Source organism: Penicillium bovifimosum (genome assembly GCF_028826915.1).
Source record: "Penicillium bovifimosum strain IBT 22155 chromosome Unknown utg000005l_segment0_segment0, whole genome shotgun sequence".
Classification (NCBI taxonomy): Eukaryota; Fungi; Ascomycota; class Eurotiomycetes; order Eurotiales; family Aspergillaceae; genus Penicillium; species Penicillium bovifimosum.
Window position 1 is genome coordinate 1,465,365 of NW_026622714.1, and position 20,631 is coordinate 1,485,995.

At 51.7% G+C, this 20,631-nt stretch overlaps 7 protein-coding genes across 7 annotated transcripts; 5 read left to right on the top strand and 2 right to left on the bottom strand.

The window, feature by feature from the left end:
- Positions 1 to 361: 361 nt before the first annotated feature.
- Positions 362 to 2,978, top strand: pakA (mitogen-activated protein kinase kinase kinase kinase STE20; the record flags this gene model as incomplete). The annotated part of the gene is made up of 4 exons (XM_056666477.1): positions 362 to 2,263; positions 2,326 to 2,425; positions 2,479 to 2,813; positions 2,874 to 2,978. 4 exons carry the CDS (start codon positions 362 to 364, stop codon positions 2,976 to 2,978), a joined length of 2,442 nt encoding a protein of 813 aa, XP_056520073.1.
- A 1,056-nt stretch (positions 2,979 to 4,034) lies between these two features.
- On the top strand, positions 4,035 to 6,488 carry N7515_005734 (ESCRT-0 subunit protein HSE1; the record flags this gene model as incomplete). Its single annotated transcript, XM_056666478.1, has 9 exons — positions 4,035 to 4,074; positions 4,173 to 4,222; positions 4,315 to 4,349; positions 4,429 to 4,504; positions 4,580 to 4,678; positions 4,741 to 4,861; positions 4,911 to 5,549; positions 5,603 to 5,803; positions 5,857 to 6,488. 9 exons carry the CDS (start codon positions 4,035 to 4,037, stop codon positions 6,486 to 6,488), a joined length of 1,893 nt encoding a protein of 630 aa, XP_056520074.1.
- An 887-nt stretch (positions 6,489 to 7,375) lies between these two features.
- On the bottom strand, positions 7,376 to 8,675 carry N7515_005735 (uncharacterized protein; the record flags this gene model as incomplete). The annotated part of the gene is made up of 4 exons (XM_056666479.1): positions 7,376 to 7,626; positions 7,662 to 8,386; positions 8,444 to 8,585; positions 8,642 to 8,675. 4 exons carry the CDS (start codon positions 8,673 to 8,675, stop codon positions 7,376 to 7,378), a joined length of 1,152 nt encoding a protein of 383 aa, XP_056520075.1.
- A 576-nt stretch (positions 8,676 to 9,251) lies between these two features.
- On the top strand, positions 9,252 to 12,948 carry pan2n2 (poly(A)-specific ribonuclease; the record flags this gene model as incomplete). Its single annotated transcript, XM_056666480.1, is given in 5 exon segments — positions 9,252 to 9,384; positions 9,449 to 10,426; positions 10,438 to 10,738; positions 10,791 to 11,909; positions 11,979 to 12,948. 5 exon segments carry the CDS (start codon positions 9,252 to 9,254, stop codon positions 12,946 to 12,948), a joined length of 3,501 nt encoding a protein of 1,166 aa, XP_056520076.1.
- Positions 12,949 to 13,327: 379 nt separating this feature from the next.
- On the top strand, positions 13,328 to 16,131 carry N7515_005737 (putative translation elongation factor EF-1 subunit; the record flags this gene model as incomplete). Its single annotated transcript, XM_056666481.1, has 5 exons — positions 13,328 to 13,559; positions 13,666 to 13,716; positions 13,933 to 14,634; positions 14,685 to 14,864; positions 14,924 to 16,131. The coding sequence occupies 5 exons, from the start codon at positions 13,328 to 13,330 to the stop codon at positions 16,129 to 16,131; spliced, it is 2,373 nt and encodes a 790-aa protein (XP_056520077.1).
- A 1,306-nt stretch (positions 16,132 to 17,437) lies between these two features.
- On the top strand, positions 17,438 to 19,567 carry bipA (Hsp70 family ATPase KAR2; the record flags this gene model as incomplete). Its single annotated transcript, XM_056666482.1, has 3 exons — positions 17,438 to 17,619; positions 17,680 to 17,844; positions 17,896 to 19,567. The coding sequence occupies 3 exons, from the start codon at positions 17,438 to 17,440 to the stop codon at positions 19,565 to 19,567; spliced, it is 2,019 nt and encodes a 672-aa protein (XP_056520078.1).
- Positions 19,568 to 19,800: 233 nt separating this feature from the next.
- N7515_005739 (DUF967 domain protein) lies at positions 19,801 to 20,432 on the bottom strand (the record flags this gene model as incomplete). The annotated part of the gene is made up of 2 exons (XM_056666483.1): positions 19,801 to 20,346; positions 20,406 to 20,432. The coding sequence occupies 2 exons, from the start codon at positions 20,430 to 20,432 to the stop codon at positions 19,801 to 19,803; spliced, it is 573 nt and encodes a 190-aa protein (XP_056520079.1).
- Between the last annotated feature and the right edge of the window lie 199 nt (positions 20,433 to 20,631).

The following is a 20,631-nucleotide window of genomic DNA, read 5'->3' on the forward strand; positions in this document are numbered from 1 at the left end:
ATTGAAGTAATATATTCAAATTATTCTTGACACATGATAGTACATGATTCATGTTAATTGGGAGCGTTGATAGATTTGCCATGTCCTCCCCCTAGTAGTTAACCTGTCAAAACCCAGCCACCCCAACTCCTTTTCCACAACTCCACGTGCTAACAATCAACCTCCTCTCCTCTCCATATTCTTCTTATCTTCCATTCCGTCGACCGAAAAAAACATTCGGGGACCCAGTTATTCTCCGCGACCGCAGAAACACATCACCTTGTCGACCTGGTTGGTCCACGGAAAAAAAAAGCCTCCTGCGTCTGACCCCTCCTCGGCCCAATTTGAATCTGTCTCGTGTAGAGACAGAATTCTACCCATCATGAATCAGGATAATTTCCCATTGAAATTCCGCCGAGCATCCAGCAAACTTCACAAGGACCCCCCTAGCTTCGGTTCGCGCATTCTTCGGAGTCACCAAAGCACCACATCATTGAAACGCACCCCCTCCGCTCCTGTTTATCCCCGTTCTTCTCCTAGTAGCAGTCGCGAGCATAATCGATCGCGATCCAACGCACAATTTCCAGGTTCTTCGTCGTCTTCGCTGGAACAGACCAGTGGCGGTCCATCGCCTTCCAACGACGAATCAAGCGGCTTTTTCTCCAACTTCTCCTCCCGATCTCGGACCCGAAGTTCCAACCGCTTCTCCTACAACGAGCAGAGTTCGGATGAACTGAATGCCCCTTACGAAACCCGGGGCATGCTCAGTGCGTTGGATGAGAACACTGCCGAGACCGATCCTCACTCCCACCAAAGACCCGAGCTCCGCTCTCATCATACCAGCCCCGACAACCGCGGACGCCACTCACTCCGCCAGTCCGCCAGCTTCACCACCTTAACGCAGCGGATGGATCCCTTCGCGCATCGTGAGACCGAAATGCCTCCAAATGGCACAAAACGGCATTCCGATGATGGCAATAACCCGAACCCACACCGTACGAGACAGAGCAAGAAGGCCAGCTTCTCCAGATTCGTGGACAGTGTGCTCGGAACACCCGGTCGCAATATGAAAATTTCAGCCCCCGAGAATCCGGTTCATGTTACTCACGTCGGCTACGACAACCAGACCGGTCAATTCACCGGCCTGCCGAAAGAATGGCAGCGACTACTACAGGAAAACGGTATTTCGAAGAAGGAGCAGGAAGAGCACCCACAGACCATGGTGGATATCATGCGGTTTTACGAGAAGAACACGCGCGGTGATAGTGACGATGAAGTCTGGCACAAGTTCGACAATGCGCAAATCACAGGGCAGGCCACAAGCCCCAAAGAACAGACATCGCCACCGGGCAGCCCACGATTCCCGCAACATCACGAGGCTAGCTTTGAGAATCCGCGGTCGCCTCCGCCAGTCCCCCGTGGTCCCCCAGCAGGGACCCCGGTCATGTCTCCTCCGCTGGGCGGTATGGTCCCTCACCGTGCGCCCCCAAAGCCGCCGACCGGCATGATACCCTCCCGCCCTCCTCCCCAACCCCCGGTCGCGAACGCGTATGGAGCTCCGCAACGATCTCCACAGGACACTTACGGCCCTACATTCGGCACTCCAACGATTCCGGAATCCGAGCCATTGCCAGTATCTCCCCACCGCAGTCCTTCCGGCTCTCGGAATGGCACTCCACCCAGCGCCGATGTTATCGCGTCTCCAACACAGTACCAACGGCAGCAGGAGCAAGTCATGGCTGCGGCTCAGCAGGCTTTGGATCGGAATCGTACCCAACGCCAGCAAGCACAGCAGCCTCCAGCCCTTTCCACTGCAACAACTGCTCCAGCACCCGATCTCTCCTCCGGAGTGTCGCCTACCGCGCGAGCTCCACCTGCTGCCAGGCCTAGACAACGCCAGCAACGGCAAAGCGAAGCTTTCGACATTCGGGCGCGCTTGATGCAGATTTGTAACCCCGGTGACCCTACGAAAATATACTACAATCTCAACAAGATTGGCCAAGGAGCTTCTGGTGGTGTGTTCACTGCATATGAGCACCCCAACAACAACTGTGTCGCCATTAAGCAGATGAATCTGGACTTGCAGCCTAAGAAGGATCTGATTATCAACGAGATCTTGGTCATGAAGGATAGCAAGCACAAGAATATCGTCAACTTTTTGGAGAGCTTCTTGCATGGACTGGATCTTTGGGTTGTGATGGAATACATGGAAGGCGGTAGTTTGACAGACGTGGTTACTTTCAACATCATGAGTGAGGGACAGATCGCGGCTGTCTGCCGAGAGGTAAGTGCCCACTTTGTGACTTGTGCCAGGGCATACCATGAGGTGCTAACCCTTCCAACTAGACTCTCAACGGCCTCCAGCACTTACATTCCAAAGGTGTCATTCATCGAGACATCAAATCCGACAACATCCTGCTTGCATTGGATGGCAACATCAAGCTGAGTGAGTTTGAGTCTTTTTCCATGTGGAATTCGAACCATGCTAATATCTTCTAGCCGATTTCGGTTTCTGTGCTCAGATCAATGACTCGCACGCCAAGCGGAACACCATGGTTGGTACCCCGTACTGGATGGCTCCCGAGGTTGTCACTCGCAAAGAGTATGGCCGCAAGGTCGACATCTGGAGTTTAGGTATCATGGCCATTGAGATGATCGAGGGCGAGCCGCCATACCTGACCGAGTCCCCGTTGCGGGCACTCTATTTGATTGCCACGAATGGAACGCCCGTCATCAAAGATGAGCACAACTTATCCGCAGTCTTCCGTGACTTCCTTTACTTCGCCCTGAAGGTCGACCCGGAGAAGCGGGCATCGGCACATGACCTATTGAAGGTACTTTCGCTCTCCGCTCACCATTGATTTTGCAACGATCACTGACCTTTCATTCTGTAGCACCCATTCATGAGTTATTGTGCACCTCTGTCGCATCTCGCCCCCTTGGTCAAGGCTGCTCGTATAAGCCGCGCCCAAGAGAAAGCCCAAAAAGGAGGCGCCTAAGAAGCGAGATGGACGACCACGTTTTTTTTATGTTTCGGTTTTATACATCGCACTTGATATCTCTTGACGTCCTGCTCAGATACCCCGTCACCTCAAATGTTTCGTTTTACCCGACGTGCAACTACCGTCCGTCGCGGAATCCCATTTACATGCGCAATTCATTCCTTTCCTGCATCGACTAGTCGATGAAAATGGCTCTTATGTTATGGAGATTTGCCCCTGACATCAACTCTGTCATCTATTATCTTTTATTGATCCTGGTGACAGTGATCTCTTGTAGATCTACTTGCATTTACTATTGCCTGAGCTTAGGTTCAATATCAGCAGCTACTGCACTTCTGATCTTGCCTTGTCATTGCACTTTATCCACATTGTCATAGGCATGTTCAGCCACACAGCCGGATAAGCAAATGGGGAAGAAACGCAGTAGCCTAGGATCATGCCCTATGATAGAACAATAGAACAGAAAAAAAAGCAGATTATGACAGAAGGAAAAGAAAAAGAATCAAGCCAAGGCAGCCATAAAAAAGGAAAATCTCTTCATTTTCTACTACAAACCCCAGCTAGCCAGCTAACAATAAACTTGTACGGAGTAGTCCACAGATCTCCAAAGTGGGCAGGGCATCGTCGTCATAGTATGCTGACTCAGGTGACGAAATCCCCTACACTTTACCCCAACACTGTCCCTGAATAACTTCCAAGGACCAGATCAACAGAGATCCAGCACTGCAATATCAGTCGCTTGCTACCATTCACTGTCAAAGTCGCGTCACTGGATTCTTACACCGCCCGCATCAACCCGCAGCCTACCCAGCCGCACCGTTCGCTGTCATCGACTCCCCGCATTCGCTCTGGAGAACTATTGCTACGAGCCACACAACCGGCGTCACAAAGAAAGTCTTGTCTTCGATTTTATTGGAACTCTTGGTCGGAGCTCCCACAAGCGAAAATAAAGGGAATCCCCTTTTCATAAGCTGAAGAACGCTGTGCGACTTCTCCGCCAATCTTCATACCACTTGGTGTTTACCCGCAACTATTAGAGAACATACGTTCGCGATGTTTCGTGCACAGCAGAATCAATTCGACGACGCCGTCGGTAAGCTATGTTCCTTGCTTTACTTTAACCTTTAATATAGCGGGCGGACTGGGCCTGCACATGAGAGATGATCACTGACGCTATTTGTCTCTATATAGCTAAGGCGACGGACGAAAACCTGACCTCCGAGAACTGGGAATATATTCTGGTGCGTCCATCTATCTGACACCATATTGTCTTACCTCGTTCCACACCGATTTGACGCATGAGACACGAGGACTGATGGGTTTTGTGGTATAGGATGTCTGTGACAAAGTTGGTTCGGAGGAATCAGGGTATGTGGGCTGCTCTTAAACAGAGTTCTGTAACTGTCCACGGCAAGGTTCGTTGCTGATTGCGATGGTCATGATTTAGGGCGAAAGAGGCCGTTGCTGCAATGATCAAAAGACTGGCTCACCGGAATGCCAACGTTCAGCTTTATACATTGGAGGTTCGTGACCGATATCAGTGCGCATGGGCGCAAGAAAACTCTCGTACCTGGTGACATCAACTGAGTGGTTTATAGCTTGGCAACGCGTTGTCGCAAAACTGTGGATTGAAGATCCATCGCGAGTTGGCTTCGAGAAGCTTTACGGATGCGCTTCTGCGCCTGGCGAATGATCGCGTAAGCAGTGCCCAACCCTAAACATTTGCCAAAGTGACCTTTATTCATGATCCACTGTCCAGAATACGCATCAGCAAGTCAAATCTAAGATCTTGGAGAGAATGGAAGAATGGACTGAGATGTTCTCCTCCAATCCAGATTTCGGTATCATGGAACAAGCTTACATGAAATTGAAAACAACGAGTGAGAACCCTTCACTTTATGATCGTTGGACTTGGCTGATTGTATACAGACCCGAATCTTCAGCCACCATCAAAACCAGGCAAGCGTGAGATTACCGATGTTGATCGCCAGAAGGAGGAAGAAGAACTGCAGATGGCGCTGGCTCTTTCAATCAAGGACAAAGCAGCCCCATCGGCATCTGTTACGTCAGCACCTCGCACTGAGCCTTCCTCGTCCGTTGCTGCTCCATCGGCATCGACTCCAGCAACCCAAGAAGAAGCAGCGGAGTCTCAACCTGTACTCTCCGGTACATCGGTGGCCACTGTGTCGCGTGTGCGAGCGCTGTTCGACTTCCAACCGTCTGAGCCTGGAGAGCTCCAATTCCGCAAAGGTGATACCATTGCCGTCTTAGAGTCAGTCTACAAAGATTGGTGGAAAGGATCCCTCAGAGGCCAAACCGGCATCTTCCCTCTCAACTATGTGGAGAAGCTTCCAGATCCAACTGTGGAGGAGCTGCAACGAGAAGCTCAGATGGAGGCAGACGTCTTTGGTCAGATTAAGAGTGTCGAAAAGCTACTGACTCTGCTGAGCACGCGCAACTCGGACCTCAATGTACAAGAAAATGAAGAGATTACTACTCTCTACCAGGCAACGCTTGCAATTCGTCCCAAGCTCATCGAATTGATTGGCAAATATTCACAGAAGAAAGGTTGATTTGCCACGCGACCGATTTTCTAGGATGCGCCGCTAACACATGACCAGATGAATTCACCCAGCTCAATGAGAAGTTCATTAAAGCTCGTCGTGACTATGAGTCCCTTCTAGAGGCATCCCTGGCCCACCCAGCACAGCCGCAATACGGACGACCTCCCCAGTCGCAATATGGTTATCCTAATGCTGCGGCTGCTGGATACCCCGTGGCTCCTCAGGCGGATCCTCGGTACTTCACTCCCCGACCTCAAGGTTAGTCCCTTGGAATCACCTACTGCGTCCAACTTCTAATTTTGCTCTTCCAGATACCACACCAACTCAGCAGAATGCATACGCCCCTTACCCAGTCAATGAACAGGCTATGCCTTATCGCCCAGCTTCTAACTCACCTGATCCCCGAAAACATGCCCAAGCCGGCGCAGCGCCGCCAGTGCAGCAGCAGCCACCCCAGGCCGACGCCTACCAACATCACCGCCCACAGTCTACATTTGACCACCCCCAAGAGTTGGGGACATCTGCCTACGATTCGCCTGTAGACCATCCTGCTGCCGCTCCTGCTCAGCGCATGCAGTACCCACCGAGTGGCCAAGCCCAGCCTACAGGCCACCAGCAATTCCAGCAGCAGCAACAACAGCAACAAGAGTATTCTCCTTCCGTCTACTCGTCTGATGAAACACCTCAGATCCCAGCTGCTGCCAGCATGCCACCAGTACCGCATCAATTCCAACAACAGCAGCAGGCTCCGTACCCCAGCTCTCCGGGTCTCCACCAATCCCCTCCATCGCATCAACCTCCGCCGGTACCTGGGGCAACGCCGCAATCGCAATACTCGTCCTATAACCCGGCTCCTCCGACTCCGAGTGGGGGCGAATACCAGGCCTATCAGCCTCCGCAGGGAGGAGCGGCTAGCTCGAATCCGGCTTCTTTCTATCGGTAATCTACAGTTCGCCTAAAGCATTGCTATTCGGTTAGTCGTGGTCAATACCTTGGTTATGCTTAATGATGGCCTTGCGCTTTGATACTCAAATCAGTATTCTCCGTTCATTCCCCATCAACGTTGCTCGCTTTTTGTTTCTGCTGTGTATCTAGCCAACGAGTATATGTATCGTCAATTGTATGTCAGTACATATGTGTCTTTTGCGTCCTCTTATTTGGCATTAGTGTTTTAGACATTCTGTTTGTAGATCTACTCAGGACTAATTCCAGGTCATCAACTCGCGATGCATTAGATACCTACGTGCAAGACCTTGCGGTATAGTGATACTTGGTGAGGATACCCATAGAATTTGATCTTCATGGATGAAGCCACAATGCTACATGCATAGTAGTACTAGCATCGGCCCAGAGGAAGCGGACACCATGGAATGAAGGTTAAGGACATAAGGTTGTACCCGAGCGGGACCAGCCATTTACGCCATTGGACTTTATCTGAATATGAACCAATGAGAAGCGCCCAATTGAGCAAGGGCGGATCTCCAAAAGAGCCAGAGCGGAGAAAAGAGGACTGAGCATTATGTACTTATTCGCCCTTGTCATGGCATCCAGTAGCTTTGGGCTATCCCTAATTTGGAGTTTGGGTACCGGGAGATTGAATATTGACATATGAATGTTTTCCATTGCGAGCAAAACCGATGCTATGGAGGGATACTCATCGGGCCTTTCATCAGAGGCTTCCTGGTTCCCGCAAAGTAAAAGCGAATGAAGTTCGCGAAAGAGAAAAGCGACGTAAAAAAAGAAAGAACGCCAGCGAGTGGTAGGTTAGTTGACTCAATAGACATCGGCTCAGTCCAGCAACCTGAGTATCCGAGCTTTACTTCGAATCAACTAAACATCTTGACCCTCCTGAGGCTCCTCCCTGACCTCTGGAGCCTGGTCATCGTCGGAATCGACGACAGGAGTAGCATCATCGCCAGATTCCTTCTTCACCTTAGAGGGCTCGGGGTCCTCAGGCTTTCCACCGTAGGTAGCATCCGACTCAGGAGGTTCGAGCTCTCCATCATGAGCAGCATTACTAACAGGCTCCTCCTTAATAAATTGGGACTCATCTTCCTCCACCGAAGCATCTCCAAGGTCCGCTTGTTCGGTTGTCGGCATCTCACTTGCCCAGGACTCGGTCCTCGGTTGCCTCTCTTTTGCTTGACATATGCGATCAGAGATCCATATGCCTTTTTCCCGCTCAGCCAGATGGCTTTGGGGATCGTGCAAGCGTTTTCTTCTCCTATGGAGGAGTAAAACTCATCGCTGATGTTGCCGGCAGCATCGAAAACGTGGTTCCGGTTGATGCTGTCAACCTTGATAGGGAAGAGGATTTTGTCAGCCATTCTGCACCCTTCAATGGCGTGGCTCCACTCGTTATGTTCTATCATGGTTTCCGCTTGTCTCCTCGTTTCGACGAAGACCAGAACTCTGTTGTTTGGCAGCATTTTTAAGCCTTTCACCTTGACGTTCTCGGTGGTCGCTTCCCTGCTGAGGGAAGCGCGGATTCTCTGAATCAACTCGGCCGAGTTATCCAGTGGTGATTCAAGGTTGGTGAACTCAATCTGCACTGGTGAGGGCATTATTGTTGATTTGTGTAGATGATGCATTGTTCCCTGGTTTAGCTGGGGGCTTTGTTGGTATGGTCTCGTGTCCTTCGCAGGCTTGTTCTGTCGAGCGACTACGTTCCATGGTTTGGGTGTTGTTGTAACGGGTGTTAGGTGGAAGGCCATCTTAGCCATTTCCGCTTTGAGGGACTCATCGCGTTCGTTCGCTTCCTTCCTGATGGTATTTCTCTCTGTCTCTTGGGCGACTTGGAGAGAGCGGGCCTTTTCAAGTTCGACATTCAGGATTTCCTCCCTTTGGATGGCTTTAGATAGTTCTTCGGCTAGCAGGCGTTCCCTCTCTTCTCTTCACAGGAGGGCATTTTGGAGTTTGTCCTCACGCTCTCGTAGGTCCGAATAAACGGATTTTAAGATTTGCCGCAATTTGTTGATTTCGTGGCAAAGGCTTGTGTTGACGGGATTGTCGTGTCGGAGGTCGCGTCGCTGCTGGTTGCCTCATGAGGGTCTGGTTGCGAGCTTTCCGGCCTTTCCGTCAGTCTAGGTGACTGACGGCGGCGGTTTTCACCTTCCTTGATGGCTGGCATAATCCCCCGGGGGCTTTCACAGCTGATAACGTCCGATTGATCTGGTGGTGAGGGTATGAGAAGAGAGGGAACGCCTGCTAGCCGAAGCACTATCTAAAGCCATCCAAAGGGAAGAAATCCTGAATGTCGAACTTGAAAAGGTGAAAAGGCTAGTCGTTCTGAGTGTTCTAGATGGCTGGAATCACCTATTTGATCTTATCACCGATCACGTGATCCGACCGTTGTGTTTGCCCGAGCCAGAAGCATCACAGTCGGAGCCCGTCCGCTCCTCCATTAGTTGCGCGAGGCATACCCAGCCGGCTGTGACCCTTAACGACGGTGTCGTTCGCTCACGACTCTATATCAGAATCAGAATCAGATCCCTGGCCCCTAACCCTCACTTCGCCCTCATATAATTACGAACTTCTAGCTTCCCCGCAATCGCGTCCCTCGTGCCAGACAATGCCCAGACTTGCGGTGTTACCACGCGGGTGAAGCCAGCAAGTTTTCGACAGGCCCTCTTAGGCCGACATATTTAATAAGGACACATACGAGGATAATACAAGTATCGAGCGCGGTCGCCAAGGCTACTGCAACATGGAGGCCGACTGGGATGAGCTGTCGCGTATCCCAATGCCGCCGCCGAGTGCGCATGGGATGCCCACTGTGGCCACAGCAGTGGCCTTTGACGATATGAACGAACTTTTATGGACGGGGAATGAATATGTGAGTGTTGGGCGACTGTCCTCTCGACATCTGCGAGTATTCGCTGACGAACATGTTCGTTTTGCCAGGGAGGGTCTCTTCATTTTACGGACCGGAGCTGCAACGATACACTTCAGTTCGAGCTCACCCAGTATCTGAGGGTGCAGTACGACAGATTATTTTCCATGAGCGAGGTGTGATCTCGCTATCTGCGAAGAGCGTGCACATGGTCACCCGACGAGGCGTGACACAGTGGCATCTTGCGCATGAAGATATGGTCGAGCTTCGTTGCATGAGCTTCACAGCCCAGACCAATCGAATTATCGTCGCAGGGTGTCAACGGGTCATGTTCACAGTGGACATTGATAAAGGCACAATTATCGAGAAACTACCCACTGAGCACGGCTACACAATCATGAGAAAGAGTCGATATCTTTGCGCTGCCACAGATACGGGGTCAGTCAATGCTCTCAGTCTCGTAGACTTCAGCGTCGTCAAATCCTGGAAAGCGCACGGAACGGCAGTCAACGACATGGATGCGCGGAACGACCTGCTAGTCACCTGTGGTTTCTCGGTCCGCCACCTTGGGTCCCCTATCGTAGACCCGCTTGCCAACGTCTATGACCTCAAAACTTTGACACCATTACCTCCGATTCCATTCCATGCTGGCGCAGCATACGTCCGCATGCATCCTAGACTCCACACCACCAGCTTCGTTGCTTCACAAACAGGGCAACTCCAGGTCATTGATCTTATGAACCCTAACTCGGTGAACTTGCGACAAGCCAATGTCTCGCTTATGCTCGGAATTGAGCTCTCACCTTCAGGTGAAGCCCTGGCTATCAATGATGCTGAATGCTTCATCCATCTATGGGGCTCACCCACCAAGGTTCACTTCAATGAAATGAGCAAAGAGACAGAATTTGCCGATGTTCCCACACGCCCTCCTCCAGTAGATTGGTCTTCGGACTCTCCACTGAATTTGGTGGGGATGCCCTATTACCACGAACGTCTCCATTCGGCGTGGCCAAGCCAATTGGTCTTCGAGATTGGCAGCCCCCGGCTCAGTTGGATCCAGCCATGTTGCCATACCTACGTCCTGCGGAGATGGGCCATCATGCTCCAAATCCAAGAAAAACTCGCCGCAACCAAGTAGAGAATACTCGTGCACTCACTTCAGCCGAGCCCGCTCTTATTGCACCAAAATTCTTGAGTGAGAAGGCTCGAGAACTCAGCAAATCAGACGGGCTGGTTGGTGACGCAACCGAAGCCCTGGCAGGGGCAAAGATCAATGGGGAAAGCGACGATGACCCATTGCTCAAGTACAGCAACGTTGAGATCAAGTACAGCCGATTCGGTGTAGATGACTTTGATTTCCGGTAAGTGCTTTGGTTCCATTCAAGCTTCTGTCCCTCACTGACGCTGTCATAGCTTCTACAACAATACCTCATTCTCTGGCCTAGAAACACACATCGCCAACTCATTCACCAACTCCCTCCTTCAACTCCTCAAGTTCATCCCACTCTTCCGCAACCTTGCCCTGAATCACGCCGCGGGATCATGCATTTTCGAGCACTGTCTTCTGTGTGAGCTCGGATATCTGTTTGATATGCTCGAAAAGGCAAACGGTCAAAATTGCCAGGCCACCAACCTGCTCAGGACATTTAGCAGCTTCCGAGAGGCCTCGAATCTAGGCCTCTTGGAAGAAAATCTCACCAACAAGTCTCTTTCGACTGCGATCCAGGCGGTTAACCGCTTCTTCCTGACTCAAATAGCTCAAGACTTCCGGAAGATTCAGCCAAATTCAGAAGATCTTGACCAACGCCTGGCCACTATTGCATCCGAGTCAATTCGGTGCATGTTTTGTCAGAATGAGATCGTACGCCCTGGGAATTCATTGGCCAATGAGCTGATTTACCCGAATATTGACATTAAAAATGCACGACGCAACCCGTTATTCCGATTCTCCAGCATTCTCCGTGCAAGTATCGAGCGAGAGACACAAAATCGTGGTTGGTGTAATTATTGCCGTCGCTACCAGCAAGTGACCATTCGAAAGACCATCCACCGCATGCCTTTGATTCTGGTGCTGAATGCTGCTCTTACCAATCCCCTCTGCCGTCGTCTCTGGATGATACCTGGGTGGCTTCCAGATGCCGTTGGCATTGTCGTTGATTCTAACGGACAGGTGATGTGCTTTGAGGGCGATGATCTTCAATTACGCATTCATAACCAGACTCCTGGCCTCGTGGTTTATGATTTGGTCGGCTTAGTTGCCGAAATTGACATACAAGAACATCAGAAGCCGCATTTGGTGTCTTTCATTAATGTCGGCATCTCGAAGGCTGAGTTTGGAGAGGCAAGCAATTGGCACATGTTCAATGACTTCTTGGTCACGGAGGTCGACAGAGACGAAGCACTCCGATTTACGCAACCTTGGAAGCAACCTTGTGTGCTTGCTTACCAAGTGAGAGACCCACGCCATGTCATCGACGACTCGTGGAAGAACCACGTTGATAAGACTCTGTTATTCCGAGAGTGGTCTATCAAGTAAGTTTTTGAATATCCCCCGATCTTGGTTGCATTCAAGCATAAATGCTAACAACTGTCTACTTACAGCGGCGGGCGTCCGGTTGAGACTTGTAAGACACTGACTGAGGAGGAGAATCCGCAGCCCGGGACCCCGGTTGCACTGGATACCGAATTCGTCGATCTTGAGAAGGCCGAGATTGATGTCAAGGCGGATGGATCACAAGAGATGGTCCGCCCTAATAAGAGTGGCCTGGCTCGTGTGTCTGTTTTGCGCGGACATGGCGTCCAAGAAGGAGTGCCATTTATTGATGACTATATCACAATTCGCGAGCCGGTTGTGGACTACGTCACTCAATACTCCGGCATCAAGCCCGGGGATTTGGATCCGCGAACGAGTGAACACAATTTGGTCCCACTGAAGGCGGCCTACAAAAAGCTTTGGCTGCTTCTCAATCTTGGCTGCGTGTTTGTCGGCCACGGCCTAGCCTCCGACTTCCGCAAGATCAACATCCAAGTGCCCAAGGCACAAACTGTGGACACACAGTATCTCTTCTTCCACCCAAGCAAGAACCGTCGTCTGAGTCTCCGGTACCTAGCCTGGGCTGTATTCAAAGAATACATCCAAGAAGAACCTCTCCCTGAAACTTTGCAGGGTCACGACTCCATTGAGGATGCTCGCATGGCCCTGCGTCTTTGGAAGAAGTTCCAGGAATACGAAGATGCAGGCATTGTCGCGCAGATGCTGGAAGAAATCTTCCGCGAAGGTTCGAAGCTTGGTTTCCGCCCGCCTCCCAAGAATGGAGGCACTGCCACTGTCCTCTCCCGGCCCGGTACTGCAGTCACCATGCAGAACGATAGCGGCCGCAACACCCCTAGTACCCCGGATCCCCGCTCCATCAATACCATTGCTCCGACGTCAGGTCCCAACGCTGCGCCTCCCAGTGCCCCTGCCACACCTCGCCAGGCTTTCCGACGGTCCATGGCCTTGACACCGAGTAACGGAACTTTCTCTGGTCCTGGTACCGGTGACTTTTTTGGAGGTAGTCCTTTAAGATAGATGATTGAGATAGAAATTAAACTTAAATACATTATTCTTAACGTATTCGGTAGGCAAGCCAGCTGCGAGCTGCCCATGGAAACCAGCGGCTCCCATAAACACCATACTCAATGCGATATATTCTACCGTTCTACGGAGGACGATTGCTACAGGCTAGGTTACTGAGTCTGTAAGACTGTAGGTGTCCGGTATCCCGGATTATCTCTTGTTCTGGACTAACCATAGTCCGCCCCACACACCCCCCACCTTTGAACCGTTTGTATGGGAAGGCGGTCATAAGGGCGGTGGCATTATGATCGCTAAGGCTCATCTTGTTTATCACGGTGGTCTCTCCTACACAGTACATCATCACCGAATCTTTTGTTAACCGACCTGCGGCATGTCGCGACACCGCATCAAGGACGTCGACTATGATGATGACGACTATTATGACGATGAAGATGACTACACACCCGATCCTGAGGAGCAGGAATTGCTACAGCAATGCACCGCTGCCGTACTGCAACAGCTAGGTGCGGGGCAGCCTCCAGTAACCGCCACCAAGGAAGAGGTTCACGATGCATTGTGGCATTACTACAATGATATCGAGAAATCGGTCAATTACTTGAAAGGTATGTTTCATGCGTTTAGTGCGTGCAATTACTCACGTCGTGCCCTTTGACGTCATACTGTCTGTGCCTGTTTATTAGCTCTAGCTAATCGAAGCTCTATGTGCAGGCAAGAGGCTTAAGGAGGCTTCCAAGCTGAAGAAACCGGAGATTCAACCAGGTAAGCAGTGTCTTCAATAGCCTTGCAAATATAAGTCTCGTCAATGGGCTTGGGGTCTGGGCCACAAGACATTCGGCGCATGCCGAATATGAATGTTGTTGTCCCTACAAACGAGAAATGTGTGTACACCGGGTACAAGCCCCTTCCATTTTATGTCTAGAGACCCCAAACTGATGCCGTGACAAAGTTTGAACAATGTTCTAACAGGCCTTGCAGTATCAGCTTATCCTGCCCCTCCTCCTACGGCACACTTCTCGGCTGCCGATTTCTTTCGCGATTGTCCATGGCTCAACATCCCCTCTCATCGGAAAGCGGATATCCTGGTCGAACCACTCTATCCACGTCTGGGTCTATTGGGCGGTGCCCCAGAACAAGGTGCAAAGCCTTCCAAATTGGCTGCACTAGCTGCAGCCCGCAAGAAGAAAGAGGCCGAGAAGGGACAATCCACGCCGCAGACCTCGACCACATCAAAATATTCTTCTGATCAGCAGAGTGCGCCGCTCTCTGTTCGTGAACGACTTGCTCTTGGGAGGGCAACAGGGAAGTCTTCCGAGGGTCATTCGGGGTCTCTACAGCGCCTGGCAGAGTCGAGACCATCCCCCTCCTCTGCAATACATCATGCGCCTGTCTCTGAGACTACACCGCAATCAGTGCGTGAAAGGTCAGAATTACCGCAAAGGAAGCTTGAGCCGACAGAAGTTCTAGACCGGCACCCAGTGCCCGACCTTCATGCCGAACCCTCGGAGTTTGCCAAAGTTCTTACTGGCCTAGCCGCAAGCCCGACAACAGCCTACCCAAGCCCGTTGGCCCCCGGCAACTTAGATCTGATGAAGATCTATGGATATGATGCTGAACCTTTTGACTTTTCAGAGCCCAGCCCCGACGATATCGTTCTCAACGCACAGAGCACATCAAAAGGTTTGGCGATCCGCAGGAAGCATTAAAGGCGCCGGCCTAATGATATGTAGGATTAAAGAAATCAGCTGCAGCAAAATCGGCTGGGGGGAAGAAAGGCCAGGCTGATGTGGCAGCTGAAATGAAGGACCTTTCTGTGGAGGACAAAGTGACAGTCAAGAGCAAGCATCTCGATGTTCTATCAGAGTACAAAAAGTCTACCCGCAAGCGATCTGCAAACTTTGTGGTTATTGGTAAGTCAATATTCCCTGGCGAGTGTATTCAGGCTTGAACTGACTCATATCGCTTGAAGGTCATGTTGATGCCGGCAAAAGCACTCTCATGGGACGATTGTTGGCCGATCAAGGGGCCATCGACCAACGGACATTAGATAGGTATCGGCGGGAAGCCGAGAAAATTGGCAAAGGCTCATTCGCGCTAGCTTGGGTCTTGGATCAGGGGTCGGAGGAGAGGGCACGAGGCGTGACGATAGATATCGCCACCAATCAATTTGAGACTGAAAAGACAGCCTTTACCATTGTTGATGCACCAGGTCATCGCGATTTCGTTCCGAACATGATCGCTGGCGCCAGCCAGGCGGACTTCGCTGTCCTGGTCATTGACTCCAGTGTCGGCAAGTTTGAGTCTGGGTTGAAGGGGCAGACTAAGGAGCATGCTCTGTTGGTGCGAAGCATGGGCGTTCAAAAAATCGTGGTGGCCGTGAACAAGATGGATACTGTGCAATGGGATCATGGGCGCTTCGAGGAAATTGAACAGCAGATCTCCGCGTTTTTGACCGCTGCCGGCTTCCAACAAAACAATATCTCGTTTGTGCCGTGCTCAGGTGTGCTAGGAGACAACATCTCTCGACGGACTGAGAACCCTCATGCATCTTGGTACACAGGACGTACATTGATTGAAGAGCTGGAAACATCGGAACCATACACACATGCTCTCGAGAAGCCTTTGCGTATGACGATTGGTGACGTCTTCCGAGGCGGCGTGCAAAATCCGCTCTCAATCTCAGGCCGTATCGACGCCGGCAGCTTGCAAATGGGTGACCAGATTCTGACCCTGCCCAGCGGTGAGACAGCAACGGTGCGCAGTTTGGAAGTGGATGGGGAACCAAGTGACTGGGCCGTTGCAGGCCAGAATGTCGTCCTCAATATCGCCAATATCGACCCTATCCATCTTCGCTCCGGTGACGTTGTCTGCCGTCCTTCCTCTCCCATTTCCACCATCAGCTCTTTCACTGCCAAGGTTCTGGCCTTTGAACACTTGATGCCTATGCAAGTGGACGTGCACCGGGGTCGTCTACACGTACCTGGTCGCATTAGTAAGCTTGTCGCCTCCTTGGATAAATCGTCAGGCGCAGTGATTAAGAAACGCCCGAAGATCGTGGGCCCGGGCGTGGTGGTGCGTGTTGTGGTTGAGATGGATCAGGCTGTTCCTCTGGAAGCACCAACAAGGATTGTTCTGCGTGCAGGAGGCTCTACAGTGGCTGCTGGTTTACTAGAATAATAGCTCTATCCAATTGAGCCTATCCAAAGCACGGTTTAACTAAGTTCTGACTGCAACTTTCCTTCACTAGGGCACTTCCAGCAGACCAGGCACACTATACATAGGTACCTAGTAAGACGAGGTCAGGTTACCGACGACCAGCCTCCAGGGCTGATTCAATCAAAAGTATTCTAAACCACTAATGTGATTACAGGATCATGCTGTACGAGTCTATCGTAGATAGATTCAAAACATACTTCCACTTCGGAGTACAACATTAGGCATAGTTATTACTCCACGATTTGGAAAGTGAACGTGCAGAAGTGGAAGCACGAGTTAGATAACTCGTCGAACTGAGAAACTCACGATGCACTGGGAATCGCCAACGACTCGATGGCAAAACGATACGACGCATCCCACACCTTCGCCCTTAATTGGAGCCAGTTTTCGGGTAGTCCTGATCCGTAGGTTTCTGGTAGAAAGGGCTACAAGCTGGTTCCGACGGAAAGTCTTCGCTGTGTGGGATGCAATCATGCATTGTATCGGTTTGCCATCGATTCGTTGGCGTTTTCCCAGTGGATGCTTGTTGTGAGACGCCCCCCATTGGCAGATCCCCAATTGGAGGCCCGTAGGACATGTCCCTCGCTACCTCCGGAGTATGCTCGGCTAATACTGTACACTAGGAATAGACTGTAGGTCAGTTGCCACGCCGAACAAATTAGGATTGCTGCAATACACAGAAAGCACTTTGAATAAGACTACGTGTTCAGTACTCTCAAAGATCAAGGATCAACCGGGTAAAGACAATCTGCAGCCTCGCGCGTGTTCCCTGAAGAGTTAAACACTTGGCCCCTTCTAGCATCTTCGATCATTTGGCACTTGTTGATTGGTGGAAGCCCTGAATAGTCCGTGGATAAACTCCTGCACTAAACTACTTGGGGGCCAAATTAACCAATTGAAGAAGGCGGTGTGGCTGCAGGGCAGCTTCTGAGTAAGCCACTGCCGGACCCAGGTCAGCCAATCAGCGCACGAGAAGTGACCTTAACTGGGAAAAGGCCAGCATGGCCGCTGGACCGGGATCCGCGTACAAGAAGTCCCTCTCTCTTCGCTTCTTCTCACGATCATTCTTCCATTCACTCATCGCCTCGGGTCCCTCTCCCCGCATATCATCGACCAAAAGAAGGGTTCATAGAGTCAAACACACCCTTGTGTTTTACTCCCTCTGCGCAGCTGTTTAGATTGGCTTGCGCGAAGCTTCTATTTTGATAGCTTGTTTCGCCTTCGTGTTCAAAAGACTTGATTTCACCTATACATACACTCCATCACAATGGCTCGCCTATCCGCACGCGATCGCGCGTCCAAGCCCTTTGCCTGGACGACCATCTTCTACCTCCTCTTCGTTCTCGTCGCGCCCCTGGCATTCTTTGGAAACACTGCTCACGCCCAGGAGGAGAACTCCCCCGAGAGCTACGGCAATGTTATTGGTATTGATTTGGGTACTACCTACTCGTAAGTTGCTGTCTTCTATCCGTGATCCGTCTAGAGCCCTTTGTACTGACTTGAACGCAGTTGTGTTGGTGTGATGCAGAATGGCAAGGTCGAGATTCTCGTCAACGACCAAGGAAACCGTATCACCCCGTCCTACGTTGCTTTCACCGATGAGGAGCGCCTTGTCGGTGACGCCGCCAAGAACCAATATGCCGCCAACCCCGAGCGCACCATCTTCGATATCAAGTAAGCTACCGCCACATTCTCCAGTTCAGGATCAGCACTAACACACTGCAGGCGTATGATCGGTCGCAAGTTCGATGATAAGGATGTCCAGAAGGACGCCAAGAACTACCCCTTCAAGGTCGTCAAGAAGGATGGCAAGCCCCAGGTTAAGGTCGACGTCAACCAGTCCGCTAAGACCTTCACCCCTGAGGAGATCTCCGCCATGATTCTTGGTAAGATGAAGGAGATCGCCGAGAGCTTCTTGGGCAAGACCGTCACCCACGCCGTTGTTACCGTCCCCGCCTACTTCAACGACGCTCAGCGCCAGGCCACCAAGGATGCCGGTACTATCGCCGGTCTCAACGTCCTCCGTGTTGTCAACGAGCCCACCGCCGCCGCTATCGCCTACGGTCTTGATAAGACCGGTGACGAGCGCCAGGTCATTGTCTACGATCTCGGTGGTGGTACCTTCGATGTGTCCCTTCTGTCCATCGACAACGGCGTTTTCGAGGTTCTGGCTACCGCTGGTGACACCCACCTTGGTGGTGAGGACTTCGACCACCGTGTCATGGAGTACTTCGTCAAGCAGTACAACAAGAAGCACAACACCGACATCAAGAAGGACCTCAAGGCTATGGGTAAGCTCAAGCGCGAGGTCGAGAAGGCCAAGCGCACTCTGTCTTCCCAGATGTCCACTCGCATCGAAATCGAGGCCTTCCACAACGGTGAAGATTTCTCCGAGACTCTCACCCGCGCTAAGTTCGAGGAACTCAACGTCGATCTGTTCAAGAAGACCCTTAAGCCTGTTGAGCAGGTTCTGAAGGATGCTAAGGTCAAGAAGTCCGAGGTCGATGATATCGTTCTCGTTGGTGGCTCTACCCGTATTCCCAAGGTCCAGGCCCTTCTCGAGGAGTTCTTCGCTGGCAAGAAGGCCAGCAAGGGCATCAACCCCGATGAGGCTGTCGCTTTCGGTGCCGCCGTCCAGGGTGGTATTCTCTCCGGAGATGACTCCATGGTCGACATGGTTCTCATGGATGTCAACCCCCTCACTCTCGGTATCGAGACCACTGGCGGTGTTATGACCAAGCTCATTCCCCGCAACACTGTCATCCCTACTCGCAAGTCGCAGATCTTCTCGACTGCAGCCGACAACCAGCCCACCGTCCTGATCCAGGTGTTCGAGGGTGAGCGCTCGATGACGAAGGATAACAACATGCTCGGCAAGTTCGAGCTGACCAACATCCCTGCCGCCCCCCGCGGTGTCCCCCAGATCGAGGTCGCCTTCGACCTTGATGCCAATGGAATCCTCAAGGTCAGCGCCTCCGACAAGGGCACTGGTAAGGCCGAGTCCATCACTATCACCAACGACAAGGGTCGTCTGTCCCAGGAGGAGATCGACCGCATGGTCCAGGAGGCCGAGCAGTACGCCGAGGAGGACAAGGCCATCAAGGGCAAGATTGAGGCCCGTAACGGCCTTGAGAACTACGCTTTCAGCCTGAAGAACCAGGTCAACGACGAGAACGGTCTCGGTGGCCAGATCGACGAGGACGACAAGCAGGCTATCCTCGATGCCGTCAAGGAGGTCAACGACTGGCTCGAGGACAACGCTGCCACTGCTACCATGGAGGATTTCGAGGAGCAGAAGGAGCAGCTCTCCAGCGTTGCCTACCCCATCACCAGCAAACTGTACGGCTCTGCCTCTCCCCCCGAGGATGACGAGCCCCTCGACCACGACGAACTGTAAAATTTATCTTTTCGGCATCATTCATGGAGTTTTTTCTTTTCTTTTTTTTTTTCTGTCGCTTGTTTGAAGTTCGAGACTACACGCGACACTGTTCGTGTCCCATACAGCCGACTTGTAAGCCGAGCTATTAAAGCCGGCTAAGAATACAATACTATGATACCTTCTCTGCATTTCATTCATTCAATTCTCCTGTTGGTATTCCGTATTCACCGTAATCATACATAGTACACCATCTAATTCTTCTGCCCCGCAACAAACTCCCTAATAGTCTCCGCAACAACCTGATGATCATCCTCCTGCTTCAACCCACTAACAACAACAACCCCAACAACCCCGTCAACCCCCCTAACTCTAACCGGATACCCACCCCCATGAATAGCATACTCATCCGCCACAGCGCCCCCATTCGCACTAGCAACAGCATACTTCTTCACAAACGCCGCCTCAATCTGGTCCGCCGACGCACCAGCGCCTAGTCCGCTAACCATCTTCTGGCGCATCGCCCAGCTAGACAAGCCCCAGCGCAAAACAGTATTCCGTTTGCGCCGCACCCAGTTCTCGTTGTCGGGGATTGTGCCGCGTTCTGTGGCGGCTTGGAAGACGATGTGCAAGGGTGCGCCACCGGTTAGCGCGATGGAGATTAGGGCGGGTTTGCGCTGGTTGGATGGCAGGGAGAGGATGCGGGTGCGCAGGGCGTTGCCGAGAGACCAGGCTGTTTCCGAGGTGAATTCGGTGAAGGTTTGTTCTGGGCTTGTTTCTTGGGTCATTAGGGCTTGGGGCTGTAGAAAGTTAGTTTTGGTTTTGGGGGGTTGGATGGTTGGGATATTGGGGGACGTACGTCGGTGCTGGGGGCGGAAAGGGCCATGGTGAAATATGTGTTTGGGGGTTTCTGTTCGTAGAATTGGGAAGGTTTGTACAGGGATTTTACACAGTAGAGCAATTGGGGGCTGTTTGGGAGGATTCCAGTGCTTTTTGTACTTATCCGAGCTCAGGTGGGGTGTGGGGTACTTGTAGGGGTTGGACCTTCCTCTCGGCTTGTCGGTGACGTCGGACATCTGGAGTGT